This window comes from Misgurnus anguillicaudatus, chromosome 14 (assembly GCF_027580225.2).
Source record: "Misgurnus anguillicaudatus chromosome 14, ASM2758022v2, whole genome shotgun sequence".
Taxonomy (NCBI): domain Eukaryota; kingdom Metazoa; phylum Chordata; class Actinopteri; order Cypriniformes; family Cobitidae; genus Misgurnus; species Misgurnus anguillicaudatus.
In genome coordinates this window covers 22,180,428-22,201,033 of record NC_073350.2, presented here as the reverse complement: position 1 = coordinate 22,201,033, position 20,606 = coordinate 22,180,428, and the positions used below count along the sequence as shown (strand labels likewise).

The 20,606-nt window shown below is 38.6% G+C and overlaps 2 protein-coding genes across 3 annotated transcripts; one reads left to right on the top strand and one right to left on the bottom strand.

Annotated features, from left to right (window-relative positions):
• Positions 1–512: 512 nt before the first annotated feature.
• On the bottom strand, positions 513–7,571 carry grik6 (glutamate receptor, ionotropic, kainate 6). The gene is made up of 10 exons (XM_055184635.2): positions 7,451–7,571; positions 7,037–7,118; positions 4,653–4,684; positions 4,383–4,562; positions 3,780–4,006; positions 3,551–3,648; positions 3,136–3,353; positions 2,555–2,774; positions 1,256–1,500; positions 513–1,172 (listed from the first exon to the last, which is right to left on the bottom strand). The coding sequence occupies exons 1-10, from the start codon at positions 7,451–7,453 to the stop codon at positions 1,074–1,076; spliced, it is 1,404 nt and encodes a 467-aa protein (XP_055040610.2). The 5' UTR covers positions 7,454–7,571; the 3' UTR covers positions 513–1,073.
• A 1,290-nt stretch (positions 7,572–8,861) lies between these two features.
• On the top strand, positions 8,862–20,603 carry brpf3a (bromodomain and PHD finger containing, 3a). Of its 2 annotated transcripts, none has more exons than XM_073876090.1 (13): positions 8,862–9,175; positions 10,704–12,226; positions 13,243–13,396; positions 14,121–14,252; positions 14,372–14,500; positions 14,633–14,945; positions 15,840–16,112; positions 16,185–16,727; positions 16,824–16,902; positions 17,697–17,786; positions 18,788–18,872; positions 19,194–19,348; positions 19,435–20,603. In XM_073876090.1, the coding sequence occupies exons 2-13, from the start codon at positions 10,716–10,718 to the stop codon at positions 19,616–19,618; spliced, it is 3,648 nt and encodes a 1,215-aa protein (XP_073732191.1). In that variant the 5' UTR covers positions 8,862–9,175; positions 10,704–10,715; the 3' UTR covers positions 19,619–20,603. The 2 variants fall into 2 exon arrangements, with proteins under 2 accessions (XP_073732191.1, XP_055039863.2); XM_055183888.2 differs by having other exon boundaries at positions 8,863–9,175; positions 17,697–17,782; positions 18,784–18,872.
• The last annotated feature ends 3 nt before the right edge of the window (positions 20,604–20,606 follow it).

The following is a 20,606-nucleotide window of genomic DNA, read 5'->3' as shown; positions in this document are numbered from 1 at the left end:
AGACAGGGGTGCTGAGTAGGAAAGGAATTTTTTGCAGTGTGTAACTTTACTGTATATAGCTCATAAGGTTTCATAATGCAGTCACACTTTTGGGGGTTAGATTAAGTTTATTAAAACATTAATAAACTTTGTTTTGGAAAGTTACAATATTTAATCTTCAATCATTGTTGGAGAAGTTTGCTATACAAAAGAAATCTGCAAAATATTCTGAAAGTCAAAATTGTACACTGCAAAAAATGACTTTCCCACTTAGTATTTTTGTCCTGCTCTCCGTAAAAACACCCAAAAATTCCCAAATCAAGATGTATTTTTCTTGATGAGTAAAATGAAGAAAATAAGTCTTTTCGACCAAAAGTATACAATTTAAGTGAATTTGTGTTTAAAACACAGTAAACTTATTTCAATTTTTTCTCACCCCATTGGCAGATATTTAAGCTTGTTTTAATATTTAATATTTTTGTCTAAAAACTAGACTAGTGAAAACAAGACAAAAATACTAAGTAAGAAAGTCATATGGGCATTTCTGTTTTCATACAAATATTTCCTAACAGTGTGCAAAATTTGTTCATGAACAAAAAATCAAACTGAACTTTTTTCAGCTTGTTTAAAGGTATTGCGGAGAATTTTCTTTTTCCGGGTGGATCATCAAGACTATTGGTCCTCCTAGTTGTCAATCAGGAGTGTTGCGCAACTGCATTTAAAAAAAAAATTCTAAAATTCGAGAAAATCCTCCGCTACACCTTTAAGTTATTATGGTTGCATCATACAAATTATGTTTCTATATTTTTTATTATTTCTAATACCAACTCTAAACAAAAACAATGCCTGTGATTTATTACATTTTCACCGACAGGTAGCTTAATTCAATGTGTTAAATGTAAATTAACATTTTGTAGTTGATTAAGCACTAAGCAAAATCAGTTAAAATGTATAAAATATATAGTTTTCTAAAACTTGAGAAATAATACTAAAGTCTAGCACCAGATCTACTAGAAAAACAGATGCAACAGTAAAGACATTCTGCTACTGTACTACTGGAAGACTCTGTAATGAGCTCGATGTGGTTCAACCTGTTATGCTTTGTTTTTGTCAGAGGTTTCCTGGTTATTCTTTGTGTTGCTCATTCTTAAGCGTTGACTCAGCTCCTGGGTCAAAACTGTGCAGCAGGATTTCTGTTTGAATAAGAACAGGTTTTATTGTACTATCTGTATTGATTTTACTGACACATCTTTATGTGTATGTCTGCACTACTTACCTTCTGCTCTCCAGCAAGACTGCGAGACTTTGAGGTGAGTTCAAACAAGGAGATCAACACTCCGATCCCCAGGCCTACAGCAAGAACCAGAAAGATGCCTTTCATGCTATGAACCTTCAGAGATGAGGCTTTGCTGCTGTCCGGCACGCAGCTGCTGGCCCACCATTTAGTGCGCAGATAGGCCAATTCCCCAGCCTCACTAAGCTGTAGAATGGCCACGCTCAGATTCTTCAACATGGGAGATCCTGTTTTAAACAAGACAATGGCATCAAAAAAACTTAACTTTAGATTAAAGGGAACATTTTATTGGACTTCTTAAAAATGTAAAATAAGCCTTCGGCGTCCACAGAGTGTGTATTTGAAGTTTTAGCTCAAAGAAACCCATAGATAATTTATTACAGCATGTTAAAATTGCCATTTTATAGGTGTGAGCAAAAATGTGCCGGTTTTTGGTGTGTCCCTAATGCAAACACTGAACGGCATAATGGTGGTTTGTTGAAATTGAAACTCAACTGGCCCTGTACCAAATGGCACACTCCTGACTTATGAACTTTCTCAGAGTCCAAACTTTGATGACATCATGTAGTGCAGACCTTAGGGACCCTTGACGCGAGTCCTAGAGGGCACACCGGAGTCGTATTTTGGGACAGATTCGAGCGTCACGCCGGAAATAGGAAGAGAAGTTGCCCATTAATGTGAACTCCTCCCTTCCATCGTCTAATTGGTCTGATTGCTCTTTCGCAAGGACTTCTGGGTTGGTAAAGTGCGCAAAGCCTGCTGCAGTGCGAACTTCGCCGAAGACTGCATCAAGGATGTAAATGGGCCGCTGATGAGCACACTTCGAAGCATAAAAATGACAGATGGGACACCATATGGACACGTAGACTTAGCGAGCACGCGCAATTTAAGGCCACAAGACCGAAAGTCCACATGAAGTGCGCCATTTGGGACACGGACAATTATTTTCTCTCTCTCTCTCTCTCTCTCTCTCTCTCTCTCTCTCTCTCTCTCTCTCTCTCTCTCTCTCTGTGTGTGTGTGCACTAAATTGCACTGGTTGGATAGTGCAGATTAAGGGGGCGGTATTATTATAATAATTTCTATGTCACATAGGGAGCGAAATCTCAATTACCTTTTTTTCACATGCTTGCAGAGAATGGTTTACCAAAACAAAGTTACTAGGTTGTTCTTTTTCAGGTTGATAGAAGCACTGGGGACCCAATTATGGCACTTAAAAATGGAAAAGTCAGATTTTCATCATATATCCCCTTTAAAACAAACTTTTTTAGCAGCAGTCTCACCAAGAGGAGTTACAATGCTGTATCCTCTCATCCCGATGACCTCGGGTGCTCGAATCAATTCGCAATGTCGAGCCACAGCCAGATCCAGAGACACAGATTCCCCAATGAAAGCATAATTTCCTTCCTTTGCTCTCTGAACACCCTCATCCATGGAGGATACGAAACTCTTTCTGCGATCCATGTGCTCAAAGATGCGTCGGTAAGATGGGTTATTGGAGTTCTGTATAAAATTTTAGGAAAACTTTTTAATGTGTAAGAATGAATTTGACTAATAAGTAAGGAATACTTGACAACAGGCCATTGAATTAAAAGAAAATAATGCACATCCAAGGTAATGCCGCTACACTGCGGGTGTGCACTATTTTCAAATGATTCAAAGTACTGGAGTCAATTATTCCGCTTATACCACGGTTACCACGTACATTTGCTCTCATGCCTATTTTTAAGACATTTGACAAGTTAGGTGTGTGGTTATCGAAAAATAATGCATGCCCGTGGAACATTTCTCAACCAATCAGAATACAGCATTCAACAGACCTGTGGTATAAAATAAATGAATATGTATGATAACGTGATCAGACCTTAAAGAATGCAAGAGTGGAGGAGCCTGCAAGAGTCCCATATTCGATCACATCCTGATTGGCCAAATCCTCAAAACCTTTGATCATGAGCGGAGATGAATCAGAGCCCTGCCAGGAACCCATACTGGAAAAATAACAAGCCAGCAAAACCACCGCAAACAACCACCAGGTACAACTGATAATCCGTCCTGACACAGATTTAGGGTGAGGGCCTGCACCTGCAATAACCAGAAGAAAGGATGTTATCTTTTCATCTCAGAATTACCAGTTGCTGGGTTCAAATTTGAACAATTTTATAGGTTCATTCAACCCAGCAGTTGGGTTTGTCCATATTTTACCCAACCATGGATTAAAACAACCCAGAGTTTTGAGGTATTTGTTTATATTTGTAAACCAAGGAAATATGTATGATGACCTTGCAAGCTTAGGGCTCCTGCAGCGTACCACAAGCTGTGCAGAAGAGTAAAACGATTTGGCTCTGCCTCGGGCTGGCTCCATTCACACGGACTCAACCTTAATACAAAGAACAATGCATTACAGTTCAGATAAATCTTGTTCAGTAACCATGCTTAAAAACAGTTTTATGGTATTGAAAAGTTAATGAGTAAATGCATTGGTTCTGTGTCTCTGGTGCTCTGCTCAACCTTCCCACAATGCAGATGCACACTGCAGTCACAAAGTATGCAATCAGGATGCCGAACCAGGTCTCCCCAGAGAAAGGGGAGAGGAAGTCAAAAAAGCCAGCCTCCTCTGAAACGATATCTTTGCGGAGGAGGATGCTGATTCCGGTCTGCATGTACGGTTTTGTCATTCCCACCGCCTTCTCACGGGCAGCAGTAAGAGTCAGTGGGGCTACGGCCAGATCAGCTTCCTGGGAAGATAAAGTTTAGAGTCATTTAGTAGTAAGATGTTAAAACTATTATATCTGCTATATGCTAATATGACATGTATATACAGCTGTTAAGATAATAACTTATTCTGACTGGTTGAAGTGCACCATTCTGGCATTTAATATATAGTGTATATTGACTACTAAACTGTGTTATCCCTGACAATTAATCTCTTACGCTTTGCTAAATGTCTCTTAAACCACTCCATGGTTTCTTTTTCAAATGATACAATACTTACAAAGCTGAAATCAATTTAATTTCCATTTATTTATTTATTTGGTAAGTAGCCATGTAATGAGCATGATAAGATAAACCTAGATGATACTTGTAAAATTTTCTATAATGTGAATCACGTACCCCTCTAACAACCTCTCCAATCATTCCATTCCAGTTTCCGCTTTCATCCTGTCTGCCGTATGACCCGTCCTTCACCAGGTGAACTTTGTATTTAAAACCCAGTTTTTTGCCTAGTTCAGTGAGCAGGTCCATGCAGTAGCCTTCTAACTGTGAGCCCTTGCTCATTGTATATGGGTCTTGCTGAAATTCAAAGAAATGAACAGTATAACTAATACACCAATACAATATAACTTAATATTGTAAAACTTAAATTCTTAGGTTAGTACTTACTTTTATAGTGGTAACTAGCAGTTCTTGCCTTGCTGAAATGATAAAGCTAAAGTTTAATGTATGTAACACATAAACGTTCCCTGTTATAAAACAGCCTAAGCCTGGTTTTGAGCTGGTTTAAGATGGTCTATCTGGTCTTCCAGGCTAGTTTAACTGCCATGTTAATCAGCTCAAAAGTTGCCAAAAAGTCATTATATCATTAGAAAGAAACTGTGTGGCCTCAAACTAACCAGGACTAACTGGTTTAAGCTGTATTTTTACAGGGATAGCAGTAACTCTTTGGTCTGGTTTCACAGACAAGGCTTAGCTAAAGCTAGGACTAGGATTTAGTTAAATTAAGATGTTTAAGCTTTTTATAAACATGCCTTAGAAAAAGACATCACTGGTGCAGGCTGATCTCACGGAAAGTTGTGTTATAGTCACAAAAAATGAATTTAATTAATTTATTTGTGTCCATGGCACGAAATTTAGCTTTTTTATGTGCCTTGAGCACGAATGTTTTTTTTTTCGTGTCACTAGCACAAATTACTATAAATAGTTTTTCGTGGCCGTGGCACGACTTTCTTTTTCGTGTCATTTTATGTATTGTTTACTCATTGATTTTCTTACCATTGTCACTTGGATTTGGGGTTAGAATCACTTTCAGTTACATTTTTAGACATCCTAACCCAAACCCAAAATCTAACCCAAACTTTGGGTGAGAATAGTTTTAAAAGCGAAAGAAAAACATGTATAAACCAATAGATAACAGTACATCCTAACCCAAACCCCACATCTAACCCCTAGCGAAAAAAAAGAGAAAATACATAAAATTAAATATTTAGAAATTTGTGCGAGCGACAAGACAAAGACCTTCATGCTCAAGGCACGCAAAAAAGCCGAATCCCGTGCCACGGACACGAAAAAATCAATAAAAAATGTTGTGACATAACCAACTTTCCGTGAGATCATGTGCACTGGTGTGTATCTTGAGACAAATCAATGGCTAGGATCTGTAAGTACAAGTTATTTTCAGTTGAGATCAAAGATGGGTTTTAGTCTAGGACTAGCCTTAAGCCTTGTTAACCCGAAATCTTGAATATCAATAAGCTTTTTAGTTCAACAAAGAATAAAGCAGATTTGAATTGATTGATCTCTGTAAACCAAAACAGCATCCAAAATACATATTTTAAAATCTTCGATCTGATAAAGAGTTTGTTTGTTCAAAAATGACCTCAAGTTGACATAGGCCGTGGCCAAGATCTCAGTAGCTTTTCTATTGATCTGCCAAATCAGTTTTCTTGCTGGGAGTCTTAACTTCCTGCTGCATTTTTATCAGGAATAGCTCCATCCCAAATTAGTCGTCAGAGAACCTTTTGTTCAGCAGCCATCTAGATCTTCACTCCGTCTGGGAGTCTCTGCAAGATGATGATTGAGTGAATAGGACGGCTGCCTTTGATGCCCTCTCCGGCAGCTTCTGGGTTTCCGGATCCAGCAAAGTTTGGCTGCGCTTTTCTCCTTTCTCAGAAATGCAAGAAAACAATCCATTTGCAGGGCTGAGCTGTGACAAATTGGAGTTAGTGTTTATTCACTTGATCATGAAGGCCTGGTAATGCCATTCTCATGCCCTTAGGGATCCATCAACTCTTTAGAGCGATGTTGACACTCATCATCTCCTCCTATTGAATTTATGACAGACACAGATGGTCCTCGGAGTGCTGTCATATCTTGGCTTGTCTTAAACACACAGTTTTGTTTGCTCGGAGCTTTGAATTGATTTATAACCATTTTTGGAAAGTTTCAGTTGGCTGACTTCCTTACTCTTAAAATGGGGTATAAAGTGTGCCAAGGAGGATGTGGTCAACCATCTTTGATGGTGCGCCCTGCTGACTGTCCAGCCATTTATCATATGACAGGCCTGTGAAATTCAAGAACTTCATGCAGAGAGGACAAGACGAGCTGGCACAGATTTGATCATTGCTGCTGTTTCTAAAATTACATGAAATGCAATGAAAGTAACAAATGCCTCTATTGTATTTCTCCTTAAAAAGAGGGAGAATTCTGAGAGGGGATATAATAAATAAATACATATTAAACTTTGAGTAATACATAGGTTAGAAATGACACATACAAGTACATACATATACATTTGTGCACACATTTGTTGGAAAATTATGGCATGTGCAAAACATTGCTGGTTTGTTAATTTTCAATCCATTTTAACCCATATTTCTAAGACATCATATCAAAATATGCTCACAATTTCTACTGGACTGAACTTCTCTTGCACTGACTTTGGGCTAGGGGGCCATCCTTAATTTTGAATCCTTCATACTTGTCTGATAACGATGTAATATCACATACCAAAATTCAGAACACAAGAAATAATGAAACAATGGTAATACCTGCTAAGCAGATGTCTGAGGCCATAAGCAATACTATGCATACAGAGAACCCTGCAAATCCATACATGTTGCTTATTCTGACCTGCAAGCCAAACAAATTTTACTTTAACATCTACATGTGTAATTCAACTATTATCTAATTTATATAGATGCCGACCAATAATAATACTAAATGTAAATGTCAACTACATTTATGGCTATTTATAGTGGTTTGAAGACTAATATTTTTGCATTATGCTAAATATTTTATCTTATTATCTGCTTTAAAGTTTAATTGTTAAACTTGATGGAAAATCATCCATGCATAAAACCCAGCATTTAAAAACACACAATTCTTAAAACCAAAAGTCACAAATGTAATTATTTTATGAGCACCTATAAATCAAACTCCACCCCTCCCAATCTTATACTTACCATGATGTCTGCAGTGAAATTCCACTGTGTTGGGACAGCACTGACTGAGAGCAAGTCAGTAGTGTGGTTTACAATAATGAATTGGAGGGTTCCCACAAAAGACACGAGAAAAGCCAATGACTTTCAGGGGGTGGAGAAAGCCATTCAAACACTTATAATAAAAAGTGGGTAAATATAATATTCTGGGGCCGTATGAAAGAACGAATTATAGATCTGATGTCATGTAAGAATAAAATTTATTAAAAATCACAATGACGTTGTGAAATGATGTGAATGTTAATTTGAAGGTCAGGGAAATGAATGTTCAAATGTTTTGACCTGATATTAAATACATAAAAATAGCACATTTGAATCAGAAAATCAAAATCTTTGTAACTGAAAAATATATATTTTTCTATTTTCTTTCTTATAATAAAAAAATTGTGTAATAAATACTATAATACATAAATGTGACTCCTGGTAAAAGTTAAAAAGCCTTTATTCACATTAAAATAGATTAAAATATAATCTATTTTAATATTATATATATTTTTTATATATATATATATATATATATATATATATATATATATATATATATATGGCTGAGCATAGATTAATCTAGATTAATCTAATACAAAATAAAATGTTTTTTGCATAATATATGGGTTTGTGATGTGTGTAAATATTACGTATATTTAAACACACATACATGTAAAACAGAAATGTTTTATTCAAATATCGTTTTTTTATTTATATATTATTTAGAATATATAAAAATATAAATAAATATATATATACATGTAAATGTTTCTTAAATACATACATGAATGTGTGTGCATTTGTATATACATTATAATGACACACAGCACAATTCCTATGTTATGCAAAAAAGTACTTTTATTTTGTATGAGATTAATCTAGATAATCAATCCCCAGCATTACAATATATATTACAATATATATTACAATTATATATTATATTACAATATATATACACACACATTATTATTTTATTTGGGATATAATATAAAAATATTACGCAATTATGCATAAAATGTCAATTTTCTGGTAAAAGTTAAAAAGCCTTTATTCACATAGTGGCTAGTCACATGAAGACATTAAAAACAATAAAAGACTGCACCCTGATGCATTTCAGTCATCATCCTTCCTTCCTTACAGTGTGTCAGGATATTATAAATACGGTTTATTATTTTACAACCTGACACTACAAAAAAATTAAATACAATACAATACACTGTGCTGTTTAATCTACAGTAGCTAGTGAGCATGGACACAGTGCGTACATACAGACCAGGAAAAGTCCCATGTTGTTTTTCTCTTCGCATTAGGCGTTTACGGGCGGCAACAGTACTGGGTGACTTTACGATGACCATTTGGACCAATCACAGACAAGAGCGAGCGATGCGCGCGGCAAGTGCAAACCCAACGCGGAGAATTCGTTTTTTTCTAAAGGGGCGTATTTTCCTTGCCCAATTTAATAACAAACCAACGTTCAATGCACACGATACACTCTGCAATAATGTCAAAGGACTATTTGCAACATTTTAGCACGATGTCAAGGTAATATTATTGTGTGGATAGCTAGGAGGAGTGTTTCGAAGCGTTTTTGTGGGAAGTCGCTTCAATGGAGGGCTGAGGTAACCCGTCTTGCTACAGAAGAGGACGCTGTCGTGCCTGGATATGACCGGCATTCCCTGTCGTTTCGTGTAATCGATAAAAAGAGTAAGTTTTCTGATTTATGTAACATTGTTTAATATAAACAGCAGCGTCGCTGGGGCAGTTGCACGCTTGCACTCTCTAAATATGGCTCCAGTACTGAACGGCGCTCATGTACTGGCTGTCTTTTCAGTCTGTACACAGCGCGTTTTAAATACAAGTGCTTTATTCTCTTTAAGGACTTCAAATATATATATATCGCCATATGCGGTTATTTGTAGTTAGATGCCAGAGAGTAAATTAGGCATATTGCACCGTGAGAGTTTTGTTATCAGGAAAAACAATCGAGCTTTATACTGGACATCAGCCTTGCTAAAATGGCTGCTGACTCTTCTGTCTCGATTCAGGATTGGTATTTAGCGCTCTGCAACCGAACTACGTCAACAGGGTCGAGGAAACTTTGAAGGTCTGCCTGGTGATTGGTTCGCACAAGTCACGTGTTTTTTTCGCGTCATGTTATTGGTTAGCCGGATACACAATATTACAAACGTTCAAATATAGATATTCATGTGTTGATGCACATTTATTTAGTAGTAATAACATGTTTGTTTTGTTGTACGCAATACTTTTTATGTTTCATTAAACAGCATGAAACTTCTAAAAATAAAGTCTTATTTCAACAGTCAAAGAAAGGTGCTGCTTAAAAATAAAGTATAGGCTTCATGATGTCCATAGATATGTACATATGTACATATCTATGCATGATGTCTAGATAATTATTATTTTCGAACCAATTATGGTTCAAAACACAAATGTGTGATTTGTGTATTTTTCTAGCATTTTTTTATTTTGCAAAGCAAGTTACAGGTAAACATTTTTTTGCCAGGTTGTGAACCTATAACGTTAGTCATTGAAAGTGCAAAGCTTTACCAGTTGAGCTACAGAGACACAATAATGTAGTCAAAATTGATAGCATTAAAAAATTTATTCACACCGGAATGGGTGACACAACTTTTAATATATAGCAAGTACGTTAGTTCGGGGTCAAATTGTGGTTTGCAGTTATTGATGCACTACAGGGTTGAATGTTAAAGGAAAACACCACAATTTTTCAATATTTTACTATGTTCTAACCTCAGCTTAGACTAATTAATACATACCTATCTTTTTTCAATGCATGCACTTCATCTTTGTACAGCGCGTCATGAATGTGTTAGCATTTAGCCTAGCCCCATTCATTCCTTAGGATCCAAACAGGGATGAACCCAGAAGCCACCAAACACCTCCATGTTTTCCCCATTTAAAGACTGCTACATGAGTAGTCAAACAAGGAAGTATGGTGGCACAAAACAAAAAGTGGTGATTTTTTAAGCGGATAAAAATGGGAACTATATTGTATGGCGGAAGAGCACTTATTTTGCAGCACTTCGACCTCGGGCGCAGTAACATCATCATCACTCCGGCCTACACCCCCTCTCGCTCAAACTTCCGTTAATATTACTGCGCCCAAGGTCAAAGTGTTGCAAACTAAGTGCTGTTCTCTATTAAAAAACATTTATGGGGAAATATTTTAAATATTTTTATATTGTAACAGGTATCAACCTCAATGAGGAAGTTTAAGAAGCGAGTCGGCCAGTCAAAGGCTGGAAAGGCAGCGGTCAAAGGAAGGAATCAGGACCCGGATGGTCAATCCAGCCATGGTGATGTGGAAGCTTTTTTCTGTCCACCCTCTCCATGCAGACTGAACTTCTCTACGACCAGAGACACTCTTACGTACGCACAGGCTCAGAAAATGGTTGAGATTGAGCTGGAGGGAAGGCTCCACCGTATCAACATATGCGACCATCTCTCTGTCGTAACCGAGGATGAGATGCTAGCCCAGGATCTCACAGAGTGCAACAGCAACAAAGAAAACAGTGAGCAGATCCTGAGTCGAGCCAGGCAGGGAAACAAACAAGCTGTTTTAAAAAGCAAGAAGAAAGATGGCAAACATGCAGCTAAAAACCGAAAATCTCAGTGTGGCTCACAAAGTCACGTCTATTCAGCGCATCACACCCACGTACAAAGCCCCTTGCCCAAGCCTATTTTTCGTAAGATAGAGTCTTTCACCGCCCCACAGGTCCCTCCCCTTCCTGTAGCGTATTATCGTTACATAGAGAAGTCTGGGGAGGAATTGGACAATGAGGCTGAGTATGACATGGATGAGGAGGACATGGCTTGGCTAGAGATGGTCAACCAAAAACGCGTGTCTGATGGTCATGCTTCAGTCCCTCCTAACACATTCGAACTACTGATTGACAGACTTGAGCGAGAGTCCATTTTAGAGTCTCGCAGTCAGGCGCTGTCGCAAAGCACCATTGACGAGGACGCCTACTGTTGCGTGTGCCTCGACGATGAGTGTCTCAACAGCAACGTCATCCTGTTCTGCGATATCTGCAACCTCGCCGTGCACCAAGAATGTTACGGAGTGCCCTACATCCCAGAGGGCCAGTGGCTGTGCAGGCGCTGCTTGCAGTCCCCATCACGTCCCGTGGATTGCGTCCTCTGTCCAAACCGCGGAGGTGCGTTCAAACAAACTAGCGATGGAAACTGGGCCCATGTCATTTGTGCCATATGGATTCCTGAAGTGTGCTTTGCCAACACTGTGTTCCTGGAGCCCGTGGAAGGAGTGAAAAACATTCCTCCCGCAAGATGGAAACTCACTTGTTACCTGTGTAAGCAGAAAGGCAGGGGGGCGTCTATTCAGTGCCACAAAGCAAACTGCTACAGGGCGTTTCATGTTACCTGTGCCCAGAGAGCCGGGCTCTATATGAAAATCGACCCCGTGCGTGAGACCGGCACTAATGGGACTACTTTTACTGTGAAGAAGACGGCATTCTGCGAGAACCACTCTCCCCCTGGCACGGCCAGCAATGGGGATGACGACAGCGGGTTGGTCGGAGGCAGGGGTAACAGAGGTCAAAGGTCATACACATTAGGCCCTCCACTGCAGCAGAACCAAAATGGGCGTAAAAAAGGTTCAGCTACGCAACAAAAGAAAACACGGAAGAATGCGCCCGGGAGCTCACGAAAGACAGGAATACCGCTTCTTCTGGTGCCACAGATCCCGTCTTTTAGGTAAATGTTTACGTCTAGTCTTTGGTCTGTTATGTCTGGTATCTCCACAAGACTCACCTCACTGTTAGCATGTAGATCTTACAACATTTTGTCTTCGGTGGAAGTGAGTTTATTGTAAGGAATGTTATTTTATCCGGTTTTATCTCTTTAGTGTTATGTCTACATGAATGAAATCAAAAAGGTCTCTATTTACTTTCTAAATGCACAATAGGCTTTATGCCCAGCTGTTCTACTTCCTGAACTTCAGCCAGCTCCTTGTTTCCTGTCTGTCATTATTGGACAAACTGATTAATTCAGGTGTGCCTGACTTCAGTAGTCACAACAACAATAATCAGACACACCTGGATTAATCAGTTTGTCCAATAATGGCAGACAGGAAACAAGGAGCTGGCTGATGTTCAGGAAGTAGTGCAGCTGGGCATAAAGCCTATTCTGGTCTTGCTATGCAAAATGGATCAGTGCATGCTAAAATATCTAGGGGCAGTTTTCTGGACGGGGTTAAGATTAAACCAAGACTAGGCCTTAGTTATATTCGGTTTTTACAAACATGCCTTACAAAAAAAAAACAATACTGGTGTGCATCTTGAGACAAAACAATGGCACTTATATATCTTAAGATATGTCAGGCCAAGATGTTTTTAAATTAGCTCAAACATGCATTTTAGTCGAGGACTAGAATAAGCCCTGTCCAGGAAACCGCCCCCTAAAGCAATAATATGGTATTTTTTAATATAGACCATCTTGCAAGACAACATGATCCAGAAGCACTTCCTGTTTTAGTTTCTTAACACTACACAAACATTACAAAACATAAAACCAACAGAACATTAATTGGAAATGTTAAACAAACAATTTTAAGACTTAGTTATATATGTGAAATAGTAAACAAATTTTGGATTAGTGTTGTTTACATCTAACAAAATCTATAAGATAAAGGAATCTTTTCATTTGACAAGTTTCACTTCACATTATGAAAGTAAAATAGGCTGAGATTGCTCTTTTATGTTTTTGAATAGGCTCAACAAGATTTGCACAGGAGTGTCTGTTGAGAGGAAGAATCAATTCATGCAAAGACTTCACAACTACTGGCTGTTAAAACGTCACTCTCGTAACGGAGTGCCGCTCATACGTCGACTGCATTCGCATCTACAGGCTCAGAAGTCAGAGCAGGTCAGTGTACTCTAATACATCAAATAGTGTTTGTCGGCTATAAACAACAACATAAAAGTTTTATTACAACCACTAATATGCAATTAAAAAGATGTACAGAGTCTGTGCCTGCAGAGGACTTTATTGCACTTTTATTGCACTTAATTTTGTTGTACATCCACTTGTTACAATGACAATAAAGATGAAAAAAAATTATGCACATTCACACCAGTGGCGGCCTGTGACTTCTTTTTTCGAAGGCACTGGATGTGAAGTTCGTCACATCATGTATGTAGCCCGTAATATGTGTTCGGCGCGTCGAGAGATCCTGTGTGCATCACGTCTCTTGTCCAAATAAGTGCTTGCTGCAGATGCGTCTAAAGGGTTTATGATAAAAAAGACACTCACGTTTGCCAGATACTCACATAATCTAATGCATAATCAGAGTTTATACTGTTAAGTGAGTGTCTTGCGTGTATTTTGTGAACGTGAGCGTCTCTTTAGTCATAGGCGGTTTTGACACCTGTGCAGCAGGCTCTTATTTTGACAAAACACGTGATGCACATGGTTCACATGACGCAACAAACACATATTTTGAAAACACAAGCAACACACATGACACATTTCGAACACTTATTTTGAATTATCGCCCCTCGGATCAGCAGTCACAAGCCGCCACTGATTCACACATTTCTATTTCACACCCCCCCTAACCATTGTGCATTATATTTTTGTAATGTCCTAGAGAGAACCAGATGCAAAGTTGCAGGCTGTCAGAGAGGAGCTGAAGTACTGGCAGAAGCTACGTCAAGACCTGGAGAAAGCTCGACTACTCATTGAGCTCATACGAAAGCGAGAGAGACTTAAAAGAGAACAGGTAACGTATTTGACACATCTGTCTTTGGGTCTTAAGGCCTGTTTTCTGGGAACCAGAGCAGGTCTGTGGTAATTACTAATTTGCAGCGTTGATTGAATTTGGCTCTCTTTTCTTGTTAGATGAAACTTCAACAGGCCGCTCTGGAGCTACAGCTCACCCCGGCGCTGGTGTTTCTGCGCTCTACACTGGAACAGCTACAGGAGAAAGACACAGATCGCATTTTTACCGCACCTGTCAGTCTGAAGGAGGTGAGGGAATAACAAAAGTATTCCGTAGTAACGTTTGCGTTTCCTTTTGAGAGTAAAAAACACTGACAGCTCACATGAATACATTTTCTCTCAGTTTCATCGATTTCTTTCTTTCTTTTAATGTTTTTCCAGGTTCCAGATTATCTGGAGTTTGTTTCGGAGCCGATGGACTTCTCTGCCATGCATGACAGGCTGGAGGCTCATAAATACTCATCGGTGGCTGATCTGGAAAACGATTTTAATCTCATGATATCCAACTGTCTGGAGTACAACTCCAATGACACTGTGTTCCACACGGCTGCCGTGCAGCTGCGGGAAGTGGGAGGGGCTATCCTGAGACACGCCCAACATCAAGCTCTTAGCATAGGCCTTGATCCCATCACAGGCATGCACCTTCCAGAGAAGCCTAGCACACATGGCTCTACAGTCTCCTGGTGGGATGAAGGTAAGCAGAGCGCTTTAAAGGTCCCATTCTTTCTGTGTTTTTTAAGCTTTGATTGTGTTTACAGTGCGCAATATAACATGTGTTCATGTTTCACATGTAAAAAAACACGGTATTTTTCACACAATTTACTTAACTCAATAGCGTTGTTTTCACTGTCCTAAAAACGGGCTGATGTCTTCCTTGTTCTTTGAAGTCCCTCCTTCAGAAATACGTAACGAGTTCTGATTGTGTAGCTCATTTAGTGTGTTGTGATTCGATAGCAGCTTAGCTTGCCGTTAGCTTAGCTGGCGACTGACGTTTTCCTGTGGCCGAAGTTTAATCAAAAACTTTTCTAGTGACGTCATTAAAGCAGGAAGTAGAGGGCTGTAGTCCAAACCGGACGTTCGCTGTAGGCTTTGAAAGGCGAATTCTGTTAAAGAAAATATATCGCCTGGCAGTGAACTTTGAGCTTTATCATTTTACAGGTATTATTTATGCTATTATAGCAATATTACACACTAACTAGGGTTTTAAAAAATGGGATCAGGAAGAATGTGACCTTCAAACTGTTTCTTTTGATTAGAGATGCACCGATCGACCAGCCAGAGCCCACAATTGGACGATTTTACACATGATCAATTTTACTTCAGTTTCACGACATTCTGATTCCAAGCCGGTTCTTTTGTTGCTAGTTGCGCAAGCAATAACGTCATAGCTGTGATCCGTTTTACCAAAAGACCGCCCGTGCCTATATTGATTCCTGCCGCCCATTTTATGATGAAAATAAAGGTTTTTTATTAAAGAAAAGTGGATTTTTACACCTATGGAAAAATCGGAATCAGCCAAGAAAATTGCAATCGGTGCATCTCTACTTTTCATATCAATTTTCTTTCTTTTTTTAAAATTAATTTACAGTTGATCTGCTCCTTGATCCCGAAAACCGGGTTCACTTGTCTCCAGAGGAACAGCTGAAACATCTCCTGGACAAACTGGATCTGGTGTCGTCCATGCGCACCAGCGGTGGCCGGACAAAACGTATGCGTCTGCTGCGAAGAGAAATCAACAGTCTCCGTCATAAGATCAGCCACCAGGGCCGCAAGTCACGACTGCTGAACGGAAAACTTAAAAAGGAAAAGAATAAAGAGGAAAAATGTGAAAACAAAATGGATTTTATAACCTCCAATCCAGGTAATGTCCAGAAGTAAATCATAAATGTGTAAATGTTCATGCGTAAATCCTTCATTTTTTTATTTATTAAAGTCACCAAGAAAACATCATCACAAAAAGCTCAAGAACCCGCTTGTCCAGCGTCTTCACCTTTACCTGGTGACGCTCCACCAAATCCACCAATGTTCAACCTTGAGACAGGAAAAACCACCACAGCAGGACAGTCAAATAAAACAGGCAGCAGAAGACAAAGAGGGAAAGCAAAAGAAAGGGGACATAGTGAAGATCCAACTGTAGAGAACAGCCATACAAAGAAACATGAAGCATCCAACCCACAGGAGGAGGCGTTTAACACAACATCCTCTCGAGAGAGTTCCTCCTCCTCCCTTAAGATGGGTGTGGGTCGTCGGACATCTGTCCTCTTCAAGAAAGCAAAAAACGGAGCCCGATTGACAAAAGAAAAGTCTGTGTTATTGCACAACGGAGTCAGCAAAGTAGAAAATGGTGTCACACCACTTGAGCATAACATTCGATCCAAATCCCCCTCTCCGTCACCGCACCAACTGAGATCCAGAGGACTAAGCATGTGTTCGGACGGCGAAGGTGAAAAGTCCCACTCGCTGCCTGAAGAGAACGGTATGAGGCTGTTACTGAACTTTATTGATCGGGGATTTAAGTGCTATCTGCCATGATCTGTTTAATATGTTAAAGTATCTAATGCTTTTTATTTAGGCTTGACAAATGGACTCAAGAGACACAATGGCAACTCATCAGATTCGGAAAGCTGCACTCCCACTTTCACAACACACAGGTAGTGATCTGTCACATAATGTTCTGTTTACATCCAATAAGCACTAACTTAAATTAAGCAATTTATCAAAAAGCATCCATTAATATCTGCAGTGCCTAAAGCCAGGAGTATAGTTCATTTTATTTATTTTTTGCATGTATTTGAGTGTACAGACACAGTAGAAACGCACAGAATGAAGTACCGTATTTTCCGGACTATAAGTCACACTTTTTTCATAGTTTGGCGGGTTCTTATAGTCAGGTGCGACTTATATGTCAAAATTACCAAGAGAAACCATTACCATCTACAGCCGCGAGAGTCCACTCTATGCTGCTCCTGTATTTATGTAACTCAATGGATTCAGTGATGCAGAATGACTTTGGGACCTTTTTGAACTTGATTTGGCTTGTCGTGTTAATTTAGCCTATTCAGCCTTCCAGGTATGTTCAATATGCTATTGTGTTCGGTGAATAAATGGTAATATTATGTTAATATGTACAGACATCTATTCAGCCTGCTGTTCTGTCTGCTATTGTTTAGTTGAATAACCTTTCCCAATTAAATGTCTGTTCTTCGGATTGGATTTTGTGAAATCATTTTCTTAATAAACGTGACGTATTGTCCTATGCGATTTATTATATGTTTTTTCCCCTTCAAAACACATTTTTGACTAATGCGACTTATACTCTAGAGCGACTTATAATACCAGAAATAAACAGAGCCCAGCCTGATTATACAGTTAAACTTAGTAAATTTATTTTAAATTTTAAAACACTCAAGTAATGTTCATCATTCATATTTTCTTTTTTTTCCAGTTCCTCACCTCCAAAACGCAGTCGTGGTAAACCAGCCCTGAGCAAAGTTCCTGTTAGTGAGGAAGGAAATGGAGTTTCTAATACAAGTGGGTAAAACATGGATAAGGATCATATAGGATAAAATAAAGAGTTTAGTTCCAAAACCAGATACAGGGTTCCCACGGTTCCTTGAAATCCTTGAAAGTTTGTGAATCTGGGACAAAAAATGTAAGGCCCTGGGAAGTTTTTAAAAAAATATACATACATAGATACAGGTCATTGAAAGTGGTTGAGTCTATTTTATGCCATAAGTTTTCTGAAAAAATCCATATTATTCCCTGTGTAGTGTAGGATAATATCATAAAAATTCTAGACTTTTAAGCACACGTGCTAAACTGTTCACTTTACAAGCTTATATCTTCTGTTTGCGAATGTTGATTCACACCAAAATGCTTTTTTGCATAGTTGTGTTTAAAACATTAAAACGTCTCGGGTTACGTATGTAACTGTTGTTCCCTGAGAAGGGAACGAGACGCTGCGTCTCCCCTGCCATACTTCCTGCGTCCCTGTAACACCGTCTTTGGCAATATTTTAGATAGCGATATACTTCCTGGCTCCTGCATCACCCTGTCTTTGTCGTTAAGCCTCACCATTGGTTGAATTTGATATACACATTTAGACGCACTTACCCCTGGAGGTGTCCCCAAAGTGTCACCAGAGTGACGCAGCATGAGTTCCCTCGAAAGGGAACTGTAAGAATGTATCTTAAAAGGTAACACGATGTAACCTTGCTCTCACTTGAAATGTTTCCCCACATTTAGTCCTTGAATTTGAGGGTATTAGACCTGAAAAGTCCTTGAAAGGTCCTTGAATTTGAAGTTAACTAAGGTTTGGGAACCCTGCAAATAACTCCTTTTTTTCAGTTGGTTTGTTTTCATTTAAGCCTTTATAACAAAAAAATACAGCTAAATAGCACAATAAAACACAATAAAAACATGATAACATAATAATAAACATCTTTTAAAAAATGAGTAATCTATATTTCAAATATATATAATGAATATTGGTTCTTTGCTTGCTTCACTAATATGAGTCTTTACTTTTGTAGGCAGAGCTGTTTCTCAAAAGTACGAAGAGATGGAGCCTCTTACTTTGGTTTGGGCGAAATGTCGTGGCTACCCCTCATACCCCGCAATGGTAAGGATCATGTTTTTTTGTAGATGCTTGCAATAAAAGCATAGGTCTTTATCAGGGTGACTAAATAATCATAGTCAACATTTGGCTTATGAAATAATCGTAGGTAAGCTTAGGTAGACATTTAAGTAGCTTTTATAAATGTGACTTACTGGTGTGCATCTTGAGACAAAATAACAGCACTGATATATTTTAAGATATGCCAGTGGCAGTGCAAGCATGCATTTTAGTTTGGGACTACACTTAAGCCTTGTCTGTGAAACTGGACCTAAAAATTGAATTCACTTGAATGTGTGATTTAAACTAATGATGATTTTTCGATAGATTGTCGATCCTAAAATGCCCCGGGAAGGAATTCTTCACAACGGGATTCCCATCCCAGTGCCTCCTAAAGACGTTTTGGTTTTAGGCAGACGCAGACAGGACGAGACTTATGAGAAGCTCTTTCTTGTGCTCTTTTTCGATACAAAGAGAACCTGGTAAGGTGAAACACCAATGACTAAGAACTCGTTACCACAAAAGTACACACTGTTAAGAAGTCATCCTATTGGTTTTTGTTACACAGGCAGTGGCTGCCAATGGACAAGCTCCATCACATGGGCAATGACGACACGGTTGACCGACTTCGTCTGATGGAGGGCAAGAAACCGAATGTGCGAAAGTCCGTGCACAAGGCTTACGACAGGGCAATGACACATCTGAGTCACGTGAAGGAAAACTCAACCTTTAACCCCTCGAATTTTATATAAAGCACTTGAATAGAAAATGTATGTCTACTGATATATATTAATGAAGGTATATGGTATGAAGATATGTGAATGTTAATTTTCAATTTTAATATAATTCTTGTCATCGTTTTCTCTTAAAAAAATTTACTGTCTATGACTATGTCTGGTTTTATTAAATTCATTCAAAGCATTTAGAAACATTGTTTTACATTCAGATTTTACAGTTGCACTTGTTTTTAAAACAAAGGCAATTGCCACTCATTTTAGTGGCCTCTTACAATTGTCAGCTTGCTTTTTAAATGTGAGGTATGTATGACTAACATTGCCAGCACAGTAGGGTGTTTGGGCAGTATGGTTCAGGTACTTGCCAGGTTGCACTACACAATTATTTTCTGAATTGGAGCAATCCTGAGATGAAGATTTTGTGCAGTGCATGTGTGCAAATACCTGAGGGACCATATATACGTTGTGTGTTTATCAGGAATCACATTGTCCATACTTATATTAACTTACTGTGAGATTCTTTGTAATCACTACGTAACACCCAGCATATTATTTTTTTAAAGTCAATATGTGGCCCAGTGTCTTAAAGTTGTGTCAATGAGCTTGTATTTGTGGGTGGAGATGACCGTGTAAATATACATGCATGTAGAAACTTTGCACAGATGTGTTTTTAAATTCTAAAATGTATATTAAGTAATGCCAAACTTTGTACATGTCATTTTATTTATTTTGAGTGGTTAAGGAAAGGTTATTTAATAGTATCAAGGTTTATTTAACAGCTCTGTAGAGCTTTATACTGTCCAGAGAGCGTTAATGCTTTAGTGGTCTACAGTGGGAGAACATTATAGAATAAAATATCATGTAGTCTCTTAAATCATGTATGCACCGTAAAAGAGAGAAACGTGTTTTTCTTTTTTTAAAGCCTGTGAAAAAGCTATTAATACCAAACAAAAATGTTGGTAGTATTTTCTCAAGTGAGAAATAATAAACACTGTTGCGCTGATGT

Bases quoted from the DNA above. Each gene is read 5' to 3' on its own strand.
- grik6 (XM_055184635.2), bottom strand. The intron at 4,007-4,382 runs GTACGTGATTCA...TTATCTTCCCAG, and splicing joins TTGGAGAGGTTGTTAGAGGG to GAAGCTGATCTGGCCGTAGC. The intron at 2,775-3,135 runs GTCTGATCACGT...AATTTTATACAG, and splicing joins CCACTCTTGCATTCTTTAAG to AACTCCAATAACCCATCTTA.
- brpf3a (XM_073876090.1), top strand. From the start codon at position 10,716: ATGAGGAAGTTTAAGAAGCGAGTCGGCCAGTCAAAGGCTGGAAAGGCA. The intron at 14,501-14,632 runs GTGAGGGAATAA...ATGTTTTTCCAG, and splicing joins CACCTGTCAGTCTGAAGGAG to GTTCCAGATTATCTGGAGTT. The intron at 16,903-17,696 runs GTAGTGATCTGT...TTTTTTTTCCAG, and splicing joins CCCACTTTCACAACACACAG to TTCCTCACCTCCAAAACGCA.